General features: G+C 36.7%; 1 protein-coding gene across 4 annotated transcripts in view; it reads right to left on the bottom strand.

Annotated features, from left to right (window-relative positions):
• VPS13A (vacuolar protein sorting 13 homolog A) overlaps positions 1-20708 on the bottom strand; it is a 250011-nt gene that overhangs the window by 173727 nt on the left and 55576 nt on the right. For all 4 annotated transcript variants that reach the window (XR_014020362.1, XM_081278758.1, XM_081278759.1 and 1 more), the window contains exons 18-19: positions 942-1128; positions 736-850 (exon numbers count right to left, since the gene is read on the bottom strand). Coding sequence is in view for 3 of the 4 variants with exons in the window: in XM_081278758.1 (XP_081134884.1) it covers positions 736-850; positions 942-1128 (302 nt within the window). In the remaining variant the exon portion in view is untranslated. The remainder of the gene's footprint in view (positions 1-735; positions 851-941; positions 1129-20708) is intronic.

Here is a 20708-nt window from a genome sequence, read left to right as displayed (position 1 = left end):
CGAGTTTATCTTGAGTTAATTTGAGCCTTATCTCCTAGACCTACAAATCTCCTAACCTCCTACATTAATAAACTCAATGTATTTTTCACTGATTTGATTATAAGTTACTGTCTTCACAGTTTTAAGAGACTGGCTAAAATAGTAATTGCTTTTGTGCTGATTGTTCACTATAATGAACTGACATTTTAAAAACCAAATCTGTAACTTTAACCCTTCCCATAAAAGGATGGAAATTTTATTTTCTGAGGCCAATATATCAAACTATGGTAAGGAAATGACAGGCCTATTGTCAAAAACAGAGGTCCAAAGATCCTAACTATCAACTTTCTGAGTATAAAAAATGATTATTATTACACATGCCTTTCAACAGAAAAGTAATAAATTGCTGGGCCTGGTGGTACATGTCTGTAGTCCCAGCAGCTCAGGAGGCTTAGACAGGAGGATCCATAGGTTCAAAGCCAGCCTAAGCAACAGTGAGTTGCTAAGCAACCCTATCTTTAAATAAAACACAAAATAGGGCTAGGGATGTGGCTCAATGGTTGAGTGCTAGCGAGCTCAATCTCTAATTACCACCATCACCACCCCCACCCCCACCCCCGGAAAAAGTAACAAATTAATTTCTATTACACTGTATCCATTCTAGAAATAAATTTAAACTTTACCAAAATCATGTTAGCATAAATAAAATTATTAAGTATGAAATAGTATTTAATTTATTAAATTTAATTAATTTACCTGTTGCTGTCTTTTCACGAAATTCTTCAAGTTTTGTTAAAGTTGCTGAAGTGAGCTGTGCTAGACATACCTCTTTTGGAGGCCTGAAGAATTCTATTATACTATTCACTGTCCTCTATTTAAAAAAAAAAAAAATCATTAATGTGAAGCACAATCTCAAGACAATCTAAATTATATTAAAAATTGGTAACATAAAAAATACTAACTGCATCATATATCATTTCCAATGGTTCAGCTTCTATGATACACCTCTGAGAAACAGTTTCATCTAATGGATTAATCTCAAATATAATCTGGAAGAGTGATGTACCATCCAATGAAGACAGGAGGCGGGGTTTTTTTGAATTATCTGGTAAGCCAGTAATATGAAATGAGTCTATTTTGGTTTCAAATCTGTATGACAAAGGATAGGACAAAAATTAGGAATCAATACAATTCCAAAGAATTTTTCAAATTAAATAAAAATAAGTAACAACAACTTCACTTTCTATTTCCTGCAACTCTAGTCCATTTACATAAAAGAAAATATACAATGATTCCTCTGAATTCATATACCATATTTCACAAAGACTCATTCAATGTTAATTCCTATGTTAAAAAGCTAATGCCGAAATTGTAACCGGATTGGAGAAGATGGCGGCGGGAAGTGAGTAAGCCGCTCCGTGCTCGGCGCCACCGCGCCCGCAGCGTATGTTGCCGCGTCTTAAAAGATGAAGTAAAGATCATTAAAGGAGATCTGTCGACAAAGACTCAGCACCGTGTCAAGAAAGGGGCCTAGGTGGAGTGAATCCGCCACGACTCCAGCCAAGGTGGAGTGAGTCCTTCACGACTTCAGCGCGAGCAGTAAGGCTGCAGTCCGAGCTGCCCGGCTCCCTCGGCCCCTTCTCCTTCTCCTCTCCGCCTTTCGGCTTTGCTTCTCCCCAGCCGTCTCTCCTCCCAAGCTCAGTCCCTAAATCTAGATCTCAATTTCTTTCCCCCACCCCGCCCGCTCTCCCGCGTGTCCTGTACCCGGCCCGCGCGGCCCCGAAGCGCTGCCTCCCCTCCCCCAACCCACACCCCCTCCCCGGGGGTCCCGAAGGCCACAGCTGGGCCGCCACCGTGCCGCCGCCGCCGCCACTTCCCACATAGCACCACAGAGCAGACTCTTCACCGCGTGAGTGAGCTGCCGAGTTAAATGGAACAGCTGATAAGATGAGTGACAATTTAAAATCTAAGTGATCCAACATGGCGGCGGACGCGGAGAGATCAAGTCTCTAACCCCTTCAGCTGCACGAGCATAGGGAGAAGTAAACTGTCAAAATACTGTTCGCTCAGGACGACTAGGCACTGTTGAGCTGAAGGGGATCCCGGGCGAACAGTCTGCCCCTCTCAGAACACACCGAGCCCGGATTGGGCTGCATTCTAGTTCTGGTTCGCCTGCTTCTAGTGACTCAGAACTAATGATCCCGCTGAAATAACTAGTCGGCCCACCTGAACTCACAGAGGTAAAAGCCAACTGAGCACGATAGTCAGACCCAGGGTATCCCTCTGCTGACAACAGAGGTCCCTTGCACCAGCTACCAGAGGAGTTGCTACCTGAGGGCAAAGAAATTCGCTGGGGGTCCTCAGCCCCAAGCCCTACAAACTTAGGGTCTGAGGGAGTCAAACAGAAAGGGTGTGCCCAGGCATCCATGGAAACAGGGCTCCCAAGAGCAGCAGACCCGGCGTGTAGCCAGTATTGTGGCGAGCTTCACAGGTGAGCGGGGCCTGGCTTGAGGAACCACAAGAGAAGGCCCTAGGCACTCAGGACTGGAGACCCGCACAGTCTGGGAAGAAGAGCTGAGGCACAGTGATTGGTTCCCACCCATCAAGAAGAGAAGCCTGGCCCAGTTCCCACCTACTGGAAGAGAAGTTAATTGAGCTCTAAGACTGCATTTATTATTTTTTTAATGATTATTATTGCTATTTTTCTTTAATTTTATTTTTACTTTTTGTTGTTGATGTTGTTGTTGCTCTTCAACTTTCTCATTAATGGTTTCAATTTTTTTTAATTCTTTTTATTCTATTGTTATTACTATTATTTTCTAAACTTTAATTTCCATTTGTTTATTATCATTATAATTTTTTTTTGGTTTTAAATTTTTATTTTTTCGTTTTTTCTTTCTTTCTTTTCACTTTTTTTCTTTTGTCTTTTCATTTCTTTTCAATTTTCTTATTCCCCCTTTCTTGAATTCTACCTGCCTACACTCACTCTCTTTAGTGACTTCTTCCCTTCCCTTCTAATACCTCTCCTCCCAAGCATCAAATAAATTTATAAGAGTAAACAGTAACTCAGCAGTCAAACAGAACAAGAAGTATCATGAGCATAAAAAAGCAAGGAAGAAAAGGAGTACAAACAATGAAGGACAGCCTAAATATTCAGGAGGACCTGGAGTCATCAGAAAAATGGCCATATAAAGAACTCAAGGAACACCTTAGACAGATGGAAAGGAACCTTAGATCACATTGAAAATGAATTACATAAACAGATAAAAGAAGAAGTTAAGCATCTTTATCAGGAGATAGAGATTATAAAAAAAATCAAACAATAATTCTAGAAATGAAGGAAACGATAAACCAAATTAAAAACTCAATCGAGAGTATCACTAACAGAGTGGAGCAAGTAGAAGCCAGAACATCAGATAATTAAGAAAAAATATATCATCTTGAAAAGAGTCTAGCCAACTCAGATAGGCTGGTAAAAAATCACGAGAAAAACATCCAAGAGATTTGGGATAACTTAAAAAAACCAAACTAACGAGTCATCGGGATAGAGGAAGGCACAGAGATTCATGCCAAGGGAATGAGTAACTTGCTGAATGAAATAATTACAAAAAACTTTCCAGAAATAAAAAAGGAAACAGATATACAAATTGAAGATGCATACAGGACACCGAACACACAAAATCACAGTAGACCAACGCCCAGACACATTGTTATGAAGATATCCAATATACAGAACAAAGAGAAAATATTAAAAGCTACAAGAGAAAAGAGGCAGATTACATTTAGGGGTAAACCAATAAGGTTAACAACGGATTTTTCATCACAGACGCTGAAAGCGAGAAGATCCTGGAACAACGTATTTCAAACACTGAAAGACAATGGATGCCAACCAAGAATTCTGTATCCAGCAAAATTAAGCTTCAGATACGACAACGAAATAAAAATCTTTCATGATAAACAAAAGCTAAAAGAATTTGCAGCCAGAAAACCAGCATTGCAAAGCGTCTTGAGCAAAACTCTACACGAGGAAGAAATGAAAAACAATAACCAAAACCATCAGCGGGAAGTGCCTCGGTAAAGACAGAAGACGGGGGGCAAGATAATCATGGAGAAACAAACTAAATTAGAAAAAAAAAAGAGATAAATAATCAAACATGGCAGGAAGTACAAACCATATATCAATAGTAACTCTAAACATTAATGGCTTAAACTCTCCAATAAAGCGACATAGGCTGGTAACATGGATTAAAAAAACAAATCCAACAATATGCTGCCTCCAGGAGACACATCTGATTGGAAAAGACATACACAGGCTCAAGGTAAAAGGTTGGGAAAAAATATACCATGCACACGGTCCTCGTAAGCAAGCAGGGGTGGCCATTCTCATATCGAATAAAATCGACTTCAAGACTAAGTTAATCAAAAGGGATAAGGAAGGACATTATATACTGTTAAAAGGAACCATTCACCAACAAGACATAACAATTATCAATATTTATGCACCAAATAATGGTGCTGCAACGTTCATAAAACAAACTCTCCTCAAGTTCAAGAATCAAATAGACCAAAACACAATAATCATGTGTGACTTCAACACACCTCTCTCACCATTGGACAGATCCTCCAAACAAAAGTTGAATAAAGAAACTATTGACCTCAATATCACAATCAATAACCTAGACTCAACTGACATATATAGAATAGATCAACCATCATCAAGTGGATATACTTTTTTCTCAGCAGCACATGGAACCTTCTCAAAAATAGATCATATATTATGCCATAGGGCAACCCTCAGTAAATATAAAGGGGTAGAGATAATACCATGCACTTTATCAGATCATAATGGAATGAAACTGGAAATCAATGATAAAAGAAGGAAGGAAAAATCCTACATCACATGGAAAATGAACAATACGTTACTGAATGATCAATGGGTTACAGAAGACATAAAGGAAGAAATCAAAAAATTCTTAGAGATAAATGAAAATACAGACACAACATATCAGAATCTATGGGACACAATGAAAGCAGTTTTAAGAGGGAAATTCATCGCCTGGAGGTCATTCCTCAAAAAAAGGAAAAACCAACAAATAAATGAGCTCACACTTCATCTCAAAGCCCTAGAAAAGAGCAAAACAACAGCAAATGTAGCAGAAGGCAAGAATTAATTAAAATCAGAGCAGAAATCAATGAAATTGAAACAAAAGAAACTATTGAACAAATTAACAAAACAAAAAGTTGGTTCTTTGAAAAAATAAATAAGATCGACAGACCCCTAGCCATACTAACGAAGAGAAGAAGAGAGAGAACTCAAATTACTAACATACGGGATGAAAAAGGCAATATTACAACAGACGCTTCAGAAATACAGAAGACAATAAGAAATTATTTTGAAAACCTATATTCCAATAAAATAGAAGATAGTGATGACATCGATAAATTCCTTAACTCATATGATTTGCCCAGACTGAGTCAGGAGGATACTCACAACTTAAACAGACCAATATTAATAGATGAAATAGAAGAAGCAATCAAAAGACTTCCAACCAAGAAAAGCCCAGGACCGGATGGGTATACAGCGGAGTTTTACAAAACCTTTAAAGAAGAATTAATACCAATACTTTTCAAGTTATTTCAGGAAATAGAAAAAGAGGGAGCTCTGCCAAATTCATTCTATGAGGCCAACATCACCCTGATTCCGCAACCAGACAAAGACACTTCAAAGAAAGAAAACTACAGACCAATATCTCTGATGAACCTAGATGGAAAAATCCTCAATAAAATTCTGGCGAATCGGATACAAAGGCACATCAAAAAAATTGTGCACCATGATCAAGTAGGATTCATCCCTGGGATGCAAGGATGGTTCAATATATGGAAATCAATAAATGTTATTCACCACATCAATAGACTTAAAGATAAGAACCATATGATCATCTCGATAGACGCAGAAAAAGCATTTGACAAAGTACAGCATCCCTTTATGTTCAAAACATTGGAAAAACTAGGGATAACAGTAACTTACCTCGACATTGTAAAAGCTATCTATGCTAAGCCGCAGGCTAGCATCATTCTGAATGGAGAAAAATTGAAGGCATTCCCTCTAAAATCTGGAACAAGACAGGGATGCCCCCTATCACCACTTCTATTCAATATAGTTCTCGAAACACTGGCCAGAGCAATTAGACAGACAAAAGAAATTAAAGGCATAAAAATAGGAAAAGAAGAACTTAAATTATCACTATTTGCGGAAGACATGCTTCTATACCTAGAAGACCCAAAAGGGTCTACAAAAAAACTACTAGAACTAATAAATGAATTCCACAAAGTGGCAGGATATAAAATCAACACACATAAATCAATGGCATTTCTGTATATCAGCGACAAAACTTCTGAAACGGAAATGAGGAAAAACACTCCATTCACAATGTCCTCAAAAAAAAAAATAAAATACTTGGGAATCAACCTAACAAAAGAGGTGAAAGACCTATACAATGAAAACTACAGAACCCTAAAGAGAGATATAGAAGAGGATCTTAGAAGATGGAAAAATATACCTTGTTCATGGATAGGCAGAACTAACATCATCAAAATGGCGATATTACCAAAAGTTCTCTATAGGTTTAATGCAATGCCAATCAAAATCCCAATGGCATTTCTTGTAGAAATAGATAAAGCAATCGTGAAATTCATATGGAAAAATAAAAGACCCAGAATAGCAAAAACAATTCTAAGCAGGAAGTGTGAATCAAGTGGTATAGCGATACCAGATTTCAAACTATATTACAGAGCAATAGTAATAAAAACAGCATGGTACTGGTACCAGAACAGGCGGGTGGACCAATGGTACAGAACAGAGGACACAGAGACTAATCCACAAAGCTACAACTATCTTATATTTGATAAAGGAGCTAAAAACATGCAATGGAGAAAGGATAGCATCTTCAACAAATGGTGCTGGGAAAACTGGAAATCCATATGCAACAAAATGAAACTGAATCCCCTCCTCTCGCCATGCACAAAAGTCAATTCAAAGTGGATCAAGGAACTAGATATCAAATGAGAGACTCTCCATCTGATAGAAGAAAAAGTTGGCTCCGATCTACAGATTGTGGGTCGGGCTCAAAATTCCTTAATAGGACACCCATAGCACAAGAGTTAATAAGAATCAACAAATGGGACTTTCTTAAACTAAAAAGTTTTTTCTCAGCAAGAGAAACAATAAGAGAGGTAAATAGGGAGCCTACATCATGAGAACAAATTTTTACTCCTCACACTTCAGATAGAGCCCTAATATCCAGAGTGTACAAAGAACCCAAAAAATTAGACAATAAGAAAACAAATAACCCAATCAACAAATGGGCCAAGGACATGAACAAACACTTCACAGAGGAGGACATACAATCAATCAACAAGTACATGAAAAAATGCTCACCATCTCTAGCAGTCAAGGAAATGCAAATCAAAACCACCCTAAGATACCACCTCACCCCAGTAAGATTGGCAGCCATGATGAAGTCAAACAACAATGAGTGTTGGCGAGGATGTGGGGAAAAGGGTACTCTTGTACACTGCTGGTGGGACTGCAAACGGGTGCGGCCAATTTGGAAAGCAGTATGGAGATTCCTGGGAAAGCTGGGAATGGAACCACCATTTGACCCAGCTATTGCCCTTCTCGGACTATTTCCTGAAGACCTTAAGAGAGCACACTACAGGGATACTGCCACATCGATGTTCATAGCAGCACAATTCACAATTGCTAGACTGTGGAATCAACCCAGAGGCCCTTCAATAGATGAATGGATAAAAAAAATGTGGCATTTATACACCACGGAGTATTTACGCAGCACTAAAAAATGACAACATCACGGAATCTGCAGGGAAATGGATGGCACTAGAGCAGATTATGCTTAGTGAAGCTAGCCAATCCCAAAAAAACAAATACCAAATGTCTTCTTTGATATAATGAGAGCAACTAAGAACAGAACAGGGAGGAAGAGCAGGAAGAAAAGATTAACATTAAACAGAGACATGAGGTGGGAGGGAAAGGGAGAAAAAAAAGGGAAATCACATGGAAATGGAGGGAGACCCTCATTGTTATACAAAATTACATATAAGAGGTTATGAGGGGAATGGGATAACAAACATGGAGGGAAATGAATTACAGTAGATGGGGTAGAGAGAGAAGATGGGAGGGGAGGGGAGGGGGGATAGTAGAAGATGGGAAAGGTAGCAGAATACAACAGTCACTAATATGGCAGTATGTAAAAATGTGATGTGTAACCGATGTGATTCTGCAATCTGTATTTGCAGTAAAAATGGGAGTTCATAACCCACTTGATTCTAATGTATGAAATATGATATGTCAAGAGCTTTGTAATGTTGTGAACATCCAATAAAAAAAGAAAAAATAAAAAAATAAAAAAATTGTAACCACCCTAATAAAAAAAAAAAGCTAATGCTATGCTAATATTTGGTGTACTTACTGATAAAATCTAAAATTAACATCGCAATAATGTCTTATAACGCATATCAATGTAAAACTGAAAAGTCATACCTAACCCAATTTTATGAGTACTTTCTGTTCTAAGATTTCACATAAATAATTAAAAACCAAGCAGATGGCAGAATTTCTAAAATAGCTATGTGAGGAACTCAGCAAAATATCTCCCAACGTATTAACCACGAAACAATTGATGAAAATTAGGTTATCTGGAAATCAACCTAAGGGCACACTGCAAACAAACAAACAAAACATATATTTAGGAACAACAGTGAAAATTGGGTAAGTACAGGAAGAGTCTGTGACATGAAAACAACAATCACCTCCCACTTCCAGCCCCATAGTTCATTACAGAAGGTAATATATAAATGGATGCTGCTAAATAGGGGGCTCTTCTTCAGCTCCAAGTTTAAGGTACAGCTTCACCTGAGGAGGAACAGGCAGCATATCATCCTTCCCCCAGCTATACATTACAAAAGCTCTATTCCAAACAGGCACTGTCAGGAGGGTTGAGTTTCCCTTTCTTCCCATTCATGCGCAAAGATTTTTTTGACCCAGAAGCCGCACTTTATGAATACTGAGGCCCAAATTGCCCGTCCACCACTTTGCTCCTGAAGTGTAAGTTCCATTCTGAAAAATGTAAACAGAACACCCCAGTGAAGTTGATACAGCAAGGTGTCACTCTGGAAGAATTATGGGCCTGCCTACAAACTCCACATATAAAGCTGAGGTTTTTGTCAAAGGTAGAGGCAGGCTGATAGGACTGGTAGCTCCGGCTGCTAGGACTGACATTATTTATAACAGAGCAAAGACAAACTCATGCTTAAACATGTAGTTTGAAACAATAGCAATCGTCATCAACTAGTAACAACAAGTAAAATGGCAAACCAACCAATAGTTTATTTAACAAAGAGAACCAGGAAAGGAGAGCTATGTAGGATCCTTCTGGGATCAAACTTATATTACAAGTAGAGAAGTCTGGATGATCCAAGATGGAAGAATAGAGGAGGTCCTGTTTCTGGCTGCTCTGTGGCATGAAACCAAGAAAGCAGTCAGGCAGCTTCTCTGCAAGGTCTCACCTAGATGGAATACAACATCTCAGAGAGTGTGAGAGGACCCCCTATACAGCGGATTTTTGCAGAAATCACCAGCGCTGTGACCATCTGTGAAGAAATCAGAGCCTTGGCATTCAAGTAGGTCTCTGGACTCCAAACCCAAAGGTCACAGCTCTAGCTCACGCACGGTTCCAGCTTAGCAGAATCACCTATCAGCACCTCTGCAGAACTCCAGAATGAGTCTGCTCCCACATAGGTCACTCGGATGCTACCTATCCACAGCACAAGGACATTGCCAGGTCCCCCCACCTCACCAGACACCCTGTACTGGAAGCACACAGACTTCCATCTTGGAAAACCTTTCTCACCATTTTTGGTGGGCGTGGCTATCAGATCAGATCTCCATTTGAGCAGGTACCTGGTTTCCAACTCCCCGACCCCCAGCAGCGATAATTCGGCACAGGGACCACCCAACACAAAAACAGCTCTCAGGTGGACAGGAGTGCAGTGTGACCAGGGCGCTGGCCACCTGGTGTGAGCCTGTGGGTGAGAGGTCTCGAACTTGGGATATGATAAGTAAGAGAGGGGAGGGGACTAAAGTCTGGGGCATAACAGAGAGATCAGTATCTGGGAAATCTCCAGGCAAAAGAGGGAGATGATACTGTGGGTTTAGTCAGACAAGTGGTCACAAAAAGAGACCCATGAGGTGCAATTTCCCTGCTGGGACTGATGGGTGGCACTTCCCACTTCCAGACGCTCCACACCAGGTCCAGTCTTCTCACCTTGGTTACCTACACCATCCTGAGGGCAGAGACACCAGCTTAAAACAGACAACTCCACCTACTGGATAAGAAGAGAAGGAGGAAAGAAACAGATCTCTAAGAGTATTTCTTCTTCTTCTTCTTTCTCTTCTACCCTTCTATCCTCTGGCCCTCACATCACAAACATATGTGAAACCAAGAACTTTGCATGAAATAGGACATTGAGGACTGAGTCACCTGAATAATGTAATATAGAGGAGTTAACATAAGCCTTTTTTTTTCTTTTTTCTTTTTCTTCTTCTTTCTTTCCTTTTTTTCTCTTTCTTTTTCTTTCATCCTCTAAATTTCACTATTTTTACATCCTGTATTTTTCTAAATACATATTTGTGTTTGTTCTATGTACTCTACTGTCTTCCTATGTACTTGTCTACCTTAAATTACTTCCTGTCTACTCTCCTGCTACTAACCCTCTTCATTAGATTTTTCCTTCACATTTCCTAAGATATATTAAATCTATACACTCACATCTTTCCCCCTCAGCATATCATCCTATGCCTGACTCCCAGTTCATTGTCCATCACCAGAAACTGTAAATCTTTTTATGAAACTACTGATTATATTTTAAATAATAATTTAATCCAACATTTCTGGACACTGAGACTAAACTATAAATGTCTTAATAATAACAGTTTGTTCATAGATGATGCATTGTTGACATTGGGATATGTTAACATTATCCCTCCCCACAAAAGAAGGATCTTAGAACCCTACCCTATCTATAGGGTAAAAACAATAATACACAAGATCCACAGAGCTGCAAAGGAAGACACATGAGCAACATGAAAAGACAAGGAAAGAAAGTACCACAAACAAATCAAGATAACACATCATTAGAAGCACTGGCAGCTGCAGCAGAAAAAAATGACAGAGAAAGATTTCAGGATATACATGGTTAAAATGTTCTGGGATCTCAAAGAAGACATAAGAGAACAAATACAGTCAGTGAAAGATCACTTTGACAATGAGCTACATAAACAAATCCAAGAAGCAAAAAATCACCTCAACAGGGAGATAGAGGTTCAAAAAAAACCAGAAAGCCTTGAAATGAAAGAAATCATAAACCATATTAAAAACTCAAATGAAAGCATCAACAACAGAGTAGACCACTTAGAAGATAGGACATCAGACAATGAAGATAAAATATATCATCTTGAAAAGAACATAGACCACATAGCAAAAATGATAAGAAGCCATGAGCAGAACATTCAAGAAATATGGGATACCACAAAAAGAACAAATTTAAGAGAAGTCTGTGTGCACACACTAGGCTGCATTCACTTAGCAAAATTAGAGCAAGACTACAATAAGACTTCTATCAAATAACTGAGACTTCTATCAAATAACTGTATTTATGTGGGTTTGTCTCTGTGTCTTCTATTTTGTACCATTGGTTTACGTGTCTGTTTTGATGCCAATACCATGCTGTTTTTGTTACTATGGCTCTGTAGTACAGTTTAAGATCTGGTATTGTGATGCCTCCTGCTTTACTCTTCTTGTTAAGGATTGCTTTGGTTATTCTGGGCCTCTTATTTTTCCAAATGAATTTTAAGATTGGTTTTTTCTAATTCTATGAAGAATGTCACTAGGATTATAATTCAAATTGCATTAAATATGTATAAAGCTTTTGGTAGCATGGCCATTTTGAAAATATTAATTCGCATAGCCAGGAGCATGAGAGCTCTATCCATCTTCTAAGGTTTTCTTCAATTATTTTCGTTAGTGTTCTGTAGTTTTCTTTGTAGAGGTCTTTCACCTGTTTTGTCAGATTGGCTGTCCCAAGAATTTTTTTTTTTTTTGAGACTACTGTGAATGGGGTAGTCTAATTTCTGTTTCAGTAGATTTATCACTGATGTATAGGAAGGTAACTGATTTATGGGTATTGATTTTATAACCTGCTACTTTGCTGAATTCATTTATAACTTTTAGAAATTTTCTATAAAATGTTTTGGGTCTTCTAAATATAAAATCATGTCATTGGCAAATAATGAGAGTTTGAGTTCTTTTCCTATTCATATCCCTTTAATTTCTTTATCCTGGGTAATTACTCTAGCTAGAGTTTCAAGGATAATGTTGAATAGAAATGGTGAAAAGGAAGGCATCCTCATTTTGTTCCAGTTCTTAGAGAGAACACTTTCAATTTTTCTCCATTTAGAATGATGTTAGCCTTGGGTTTAGCATATATAGTTTTTATAGTGTTGAGGTATGTTCCTACTATCCCTAGTTTTTCTAGTGTTTTGAACATGAAGGGGTGCTATATTTTGTCAAATGCTTTTTCTGCATCTATTGAGATGATCATATGATTCTTGTTTTTAAGTCTATTGATGTGATGAATTACATTTATTGATTTCCATATGTTGAACCAACCTAGCATCCAGGGGATGAACCCTACTTGATCTCAGTGCACTACCTTTTTAGTATGTTTTTGTATGCGATTTCTGAATATTTTCACCATAAAGAAATGACAAATATTTGAGGAATTAAAATTTTTGCATATATGTTCATTAAGGATATTGGTCTAAAGTTTTCTTTCTTTGATATGTCTTTGTCTGGTTTTAGTTTCAGGATGATGTTAACCTCACAGAATGAATCTGGAAGGGTTCCCTCCTTTTCTATTGCATGGAATAGTTTGAGGAGTATTGGTGTTAATTCTTCTTTGAAGGTCTTATAGAACTCAGCCGAGATTCCATCTGGTTCTGGACTTTTTTTGTTTTGTAGATTCTCATGTTTGTTTGGTTGGTTTTTTTCTATTTCATTACTTGTAATTCATCTGTTTAAATCATGTATGTCCTCCTGATTCAGTTTGGGTAGGTTATATAACTCTAGAAATTTTTCAAGGTTTTCTAGCAAAGGTAACAAAAACATTCACTGGAGAAAAAATAGCTTATTCAATAAGTGGTGCTAGGAAAATTGGAAATCCACATGTAATAAAATTGAATTAAACCCCTATCTCTCACCCTGTACAAAAACTCAACTCAAAGTGGATCAAAGACTTAGGTACTAGACCAGAGACACTACACCTACCAGAAGAAAAAGTAGATCCAAATATTCACAATGTCAGTTTAGGATCTGAATTCCCTAACAAGACTCCTAAATTGCAAAAAGTAAAATCAAGAATCAATAAGTGAGATGGATTCAAACTAAAAAGCTTCTTCTCAGAAAAGGAAACAATCAATAATGTAAAAGAAAGAGCCTACAGAATGGGAGAAAATCTTTACCACATGCACCTAAGATAGAATATTAATCTCCAGGATATGTAAAGACCTCAAAAAAACATAACATCAAAAAACAAATAAATGAATAACCCAATCAATAAATGGGCTAAGGATCTGAACAGATGCTTCACAGAAGAAATACAATCAATCAACAAATATATTAAAAAATATTCAACAGCTCTAGCAATTAGAGAAATGCAAATCAAAACTACATTGAGATTTCATTTCACTTCAGTCAGAATGGTATTCATCAAGAATACAAGCAACAATAAATTATGGCAAGGATGTAGAGGTAAGGCACACTTATACATTGCTGGTGGACCTGCCAATTGGTGCAACCACTCTTGAAAGCAGTATGGAGATTCCTCAGAAAACCTGGACTGGAAACACCATTTGACCCAGTTATTCCACTCGTAGGTTTATACCAAAAGGACTTCGAATCAGCATACTACAGTGATGCACCCACATCAATGTTTATAGCAACTCATTCACAATAGCTAAACTGTGGATCTAACCTAGGTGCCCTTCAACAGATGAATGAATTTAAAAAATGTTTAATAGTATTCAGCCTTAAAGAAGAATGAAATTATGGCATTTGCCAGTAAATGGATGGAGCTGAAGAATATCATGCTAACCAAAACATGCCAATCTCCAAAAACCAAAGGCCAAATGTTTTCTCTGATATGCAAATTCTAATTTACAATGGCGGGAGGGGACTGAGGAAGAGTAGACTTACTTAGATTAGGTAGAGGGGGTGAAGGGAGGGGAGGGGATATGGGACTAGGAAGGATAGTAGAATGAATCAGACATTATTACCCTATGTACATATATAACTATACAACCAATGGGATTCTACATCATGTATAACCAGAAGAATGAGAAATTATACTCCATTACATCTGATGTATCAAAGTATATTCTATTGTCACATATAACTAATTAAAACAAATAAAAAATATTTTTTAAAAAAGTCAAACAGAAGTGTGCTGTGCAGACATTTTGTAGATGCAGAAAATACCTTAAGTAAAGGAAAGCACCTTCAATAATGTAGGTAGACTACATCTAATTGAAAGGTGCTCAAAAGGAATAGAGGGCTGGGTGTGGTGGTGCATACTTATAATCCTAGTGGTTCTCGAGCTTGAGGCAAGAGGATTGCAAGTTCAAAGCCGGCCTCAGCAACTTAGTGAGGCCCTAAGCCACTTAGCAAGACCCTGTCTCAATGAAATATAGAAAAGTGTTGGGGATGTGGCTAATGGTAATGGTAAATCGATCCCTGATATGGGAAAGAAAAAAGAGAGAAGAAGAAGACTGGGAGAGGGGAGGAAGGGAACCAATAAGGAAGAACTATGGAATGAAATTGACCAAATTATGCTATGTGCAAGTAAAAATATGTCACAATGTATCCCACTATTATGTATAATTATAATGCACTGATAAAATGAATAAATATAGAATAACAAACTTGATTGATCAATGTATACTAAGTCATAACTGTGTAGAAGTACAATTCGTGGTGTGCTATTACACAGTAGGGTGAGTGATTATAGACAACAAAAATGTACTGTGTATTTCAAAATGGGACAAAAGGATTCTGAATATTTTCACCATAAAGAAATGACAAATATTTGAGGAGATACATTTACCCTGCTTTAAATATTATACAACATGCACACGTATACAAGTGTCACGTCATATGCCATGAATATACACAATTTTTATGTTTGTATGTATCAGTTAAATATTAAATTAAGAAATAGCAAAACCTAGTTTCCCTAAGTTAAAAAAAAGACAACAAAATAAGATTTGTATCAATAAAGGCAAAACTCATATTGGCTCAAGATGCTTAAGGACAAATTTTACCAATCATTCAATAATCAGAGTCTAACTCAGGGAAGACTCCTATGATTAAGAAATAACTAACACATTCACACTCATCCCTGGTCCACTATAGATCTTTCCTATTCCAAAGAAGGAATTCATGAGCTACTATTCCCAACCTAAACACAAAAAGTAAACTCCTTGAACTATGAAAGTAGCCTCTATGCCACATACAGATTCACAGTTAAGTATGAATATTTTACTGGTTTGGGGGTCTTAAGCACAACCTTTGATTAGTAAGTAGCTTGTGCTTACATAAGGACAACCTCTAGAAAGACAGGCTAAAAGATACAAATCAGAAAAATAAGTCAGCAGTGACATCAGAGCTTTGCACACTAGTCCACTCAAATTAACATAAACAAATGACTAAAACAATAAGAAGTCAACATGTGAGTGGGTAGATATCAGAATTCAGACACTATAATCTGAAACGCTATAATCTGACCGCAAAATTGTAAGACATGCATATAAAGAGAAAAGTGTTACTGAAACATAATAAAAAATACCAGGCAAAAGACTATCTTTGAAGGGGCCTAAATGCTGAACTGGATAAAGACTTAAAAGCACCAATTAACAATATATTTGAAAAACATATGTAATAAATTAAAAAAAGATGTAACAATGACCAATCAACTTAAAAATATCAATAAAGAAAAAGAAATTTCTTTTTAAATGGAAAATCTGGAGTTGAAGAATACAATAAATGAAATGTATAAATTTTATAGAGATTCAACAATACATTTGAGCTGGGAAAAAAAGAATTACCTAAACTGAAGACAAATTAACAGATAGTACAATCTAAGGAAATAGAACGAAAAAAAAATATGAACAATAATGCATAGAGCTTCAGAGAAATGTAGAACTCATCAAGCACATCACCTAAAGCACAATGGGAAGAAGACACACAGAAACGGGCCAAAAGCACAGCTAATGCACAATGGAAAAAGACAGAAATGGGGCAAAAGAAATTTGGAGAAATAAGAATGCAAATTTCTCAAACTTGATGAAGAATACTAATCTCCATATCTAAAATCTTCAATAAACTCTAAATAGTATAAATACAAGGAGATTCACACCCAGACACATCATAATTAAAATACTAAATGATAGCCGGGCACAGTGGCACACGCCTATAATCCCAGAGGCTCAGGAGGCTGAGGCAGAGGGATTGTGAGTTCAAAACCAGCCTCAGCAACTTAGTGAAGTACTAAGCAACTAAATGAGATCCTGTCTCTAAATTAAAAAAAAAAAAAAAAAATAGGGCACAGTGGCACACACCTATAATCCCAGAGGCTCAGGAGGCTGAGGCAGAGGGATTGTGAGTTCAAAACCAGCCTCAGCAACTTAGTGAAGTACTAAGCAACTAAATGAGATCCTGTCTCTAAATTAAAAAAAAAAAAAAATAGGGCTGGGGATGTGGCTCAGTGGTCAAGTGCCCGCGAGTTCAATCCCTGGCAACCCCCCCCAAAAAAATACTAAATGATAAAGAAAAATCCCATGAACACCAAAAACAACAATGATTCATAATACATTGAAACCACAATAAGAAAGAAAAGCAGAAATAATGGAGGCAAGAAGGCAGTGGCACAGCGCACTGAAAGTGCTGAAACACTTGTCAAACTGGGCGTGTAACACAGTAGCTCAGTAGTAGAGTGTTTGATAGTATATGAGAGGCCATGGGTTCAATCCCCAGCTGAGGAACAAAGGAAAACACTTGTTAACCAAGAGTCCTAAAACCAGCAAAATTGTTTTTCAAAAAAAAAGTAAGGTTTAAAATATTCCAAGATAAACAAAAACTCAACAGAATTAATTACTAGCAAAATTAGCTTAAAAGAAATACAGACAGAAGTTGTTTAGGCTGAAAGAAATTAGTATCAGTCATCAATGTAAACTTACAAGGAAAAATGAAGCTTGTGTAAAGGTAGTTACATAGGTAATGATAAAAGACAACATAATTATATGTTGCTTTTCAGTTTCTTTTTTATTACTTAAAAATAATTGCATAAAACATTATCTATAAAACTATATTTTGGGACCCATAGCAGAGAGAAATTAAGTTAAATAACAATAATACAAAGCAAAAGGATAGGAATAAAGCTATATTGAATAAAGAAAATTAATAGCAGATGGTAACTGGAATAAATGGGAAGAAATGAAGAGAACTACACCAGTAAATAAGGTAAATATTAAACAATAACAAAAAACATCAATGCATTGACTTATTACTATTCATTCTTCACAAAGTTTTATAAAATGATATGATTATATAAGGCAAAAATTATATAATGTGTGCATATATATTTATATAAATATAAAATGCAGTATCATATTTAGAAATAATAGTGCAAAAATAGGGGAAAGGGAAGGGTTTTACATAGGAATAAAGTTTCTATGTCTGACCAGAGTAAAGTTAGCATAAATCTGAAGTAAATTGTAAAAAGTCAAGGTATATATTATGAGCCCAACACCACCTAAGAAATTAATTCGTAAGAATATTTTTAAATTATTTAAGGAATTAAAATGACAAACTAGAAAAGCCAATGGAAGGTGGCACGTAAAGGAGGAACACAGGAACAAAATAATCATGAGAAATAAAAAAAACTAAAAGCAAAATTGCATACATAATCCAACCACTTTAACGATAATATTAAAAGACAGCCAGGCCCAGCATGCCTCTAGTTCCAACCATTCAGGAAACAGGGAAGGGGATCCACTTGAGCCCAAGAGTTGGGAGGCCAGCCTGGGTAACACAGTGAGACCCGAGTCCAAAATAAAAAAGAAGAATATCACATAAAATGGCAAAATAAAGCATTCAAAGAATCCTTCCACTGAAGCAATTATAAGCTAACAAGGATGGACAAAAATCAACTTTTTTTGGAACCCTTGAATCTAATTTAAAAAAAAAATCTTTTAACAAACAGGAAAGTGCTTAATGAAAAAGGACACTGGGTTTCAAAAACAAAGCATTGTGGCATTTTTGTTTAACTATCTACCATTCCCCTTTCTCCAGTAGTGTGGTTGCCATGGGGACAATGGCTCATATTCCTACTATGGCTGACTGATGCCAAGGGACTACAGGAACCTTGTTCTTCAAATACTGTGGTCAAATGTTGTAATCTATTTGGAGGTTCCCCAAAATACCAGCACAGAGGATGACCTTCATTCCATACTCCCACCATCCAGGAAGAGGCAGTACCAGTTCCAAAATTTAAAGAAATGCCCATATCACAGATGCCAGGACATGGGACAATGATTAGGGAAAGCACCAAACAGACCCAAAAGTGTGGGAAGGAGGTTCAAAAGAAAGTTTCTAGGAGGAATAAAGACTCAAAATCCCCACTGAAAGTACCATGGAAACCAAAGAGCAACACTTAAGCCCAGGATCAGAGATTTTCTAAAGAAGACCTGACAAAAACCTAGATTAACAGGTCTAGTAAATCTGTGAACTGCATAAAAGGAGGAGGTTTATGCAAAGACAGAGTTATAGGTAGCCTGGCACAACATTAAAGAAATGTTAGAGCTCAAAGCAGAGCTGGAAGAGTGTTTAACTTTGTTTCCTTTTGATCCCAGGCATTTAAAGAAATCTCTATCAAGTCACTATCTCACCATCTGAGATAATGAAACAGACTAAAAGGACACAGAATAGCGTCCTTTCAAAAAGGAGTTGGGAAAAGTTATGGCATTAATTTCTCAGGGCTGTCATAAAAATTATCACATACTGGAAGATTTAAGAATCTGTTCTATTATCACATACTGGAATACTTAAGAATCTGTTCTTTCACAGATCTGAAGATTAAAAATCTAAAATTGAGGGCTGGGGATGTGGCTCAAGCGGTAGTGTGCTCGCCTGGCATGCATGCGGCCTGGGTTCGATCCTCAGCACCACATACAAACAAAATTGTTGTGTCCGCCGAAAACTAAAAAAAAAAAAAAGTAAATATTAAAAAAAAATTATCTCTCTCTCTCTTTAAAAAAAAAATCTAAAATTGAGGTGTCAGTAGAATTAGTTCCTTTTGAAAGCTTAGAGGAAGCAATTGTTCCTTGTTTCTCTCCAAAATTCTGAGCTGCTGGTAAGTATTGGCTTGAACATTCTGCAACTCTGCCATTGTTGCAATGTAGTATTTCAAATCTATGTTCATATTCTCTCTTTCATCTTCCTTGTTTTCTGAACCTGGGTCCAAATTCTCCTCGTAAGGACACAAATCAGGATTAGGGCCAACATACCAACCTATCATGAATTCAACTTAACTTGATTACATCTGCAAAGACCATATTTTCAAATAAGGTTATATTCACAGTTACTTAGAATTAGGATTTGACATTACTTTTTGGAGAACAAAATTCTACCCATTATAGGCAGTAAACACACTTAAATAGACTATAAAAGAATGAGCAAGCAAAACCTAATGTAAGCTGAATGAAGAAAATAATAAGGATTAGAGGATAAGTAATGAATGAGAGACTAGAGAAATAAAGAAAATCCACAAAGTCAAAGTTGGGTTTTTTTAGAACTATTAACAAAATTTATCTAGACTAAGAAAAATGAGAGAAGACTCAAATTGCTAAGATCAAAAATGAAAAAGGATAGTACTACCAATCTCAAAGAATGAAAAAGAATTGTAAGGTAATACTATAAATTATATGCAAAGAAATAAGATCTTAGATGAAACAAATTATTAAAGGCAAAAAACTACTAAAAAAGAGAAGCTATTACCATATTATCCAGTAATTATAAACTTACAACAAAGAAAGCTCAAGATTCAATAACTTCATTGGTAAATTCTACCAACAAATATTTAAATTAGAATTTTTAAAAATTATTTACCAAGTTTGTCAAAGAGGAAGGAACACTTTACAACTCATTATATGAGAACAAGTATTTCCTTAATTTAAAAAAAAAGATGACTATATCATAAGCAAAAGAAAACTATAGGTCAATAGATCTAAAAAATTTTCAACTAAATAAAAGAAAACCCAATCTAGCAATATTTAAAAAAGGATTATACATATGACGAAATGGGGTTTATTTCAGGAACATAATGATCTTTTAAAATCTGAAAGTCAACTGCGGTAATATACTATATATCAAGAGAACAAAGGAGAGAATCACAGCCTCTGGGACCAGAGACCCTCCTGTTTCTCCTTTGCTATCAAAGCAATAAAACTTCTTTTTCCTTTTTCTCAAACTGTGTTCTCATTATTGGATTAGCATCAGGGACAAGGACTGAGGTTTCAGTAACAAATCTGGTACCCCAGA

Source organism: Spermophilus citellus (genome assembly GCF_964194105.1).
Source record: "Spermophilus citellus genome assembly, chromosome: 2".
Lineage (NCBI taxonomy): Eukaryota > Metazoa > Chordata > Mammalia > Rodentia > Sciuridae > Spermophilus > Spermophilus citellus.
The sequence above is the reverse complement of the archived record's forward strand: the minus strand, read 5'-3'. Positions and strand labels throughout refer to the sequence as shown.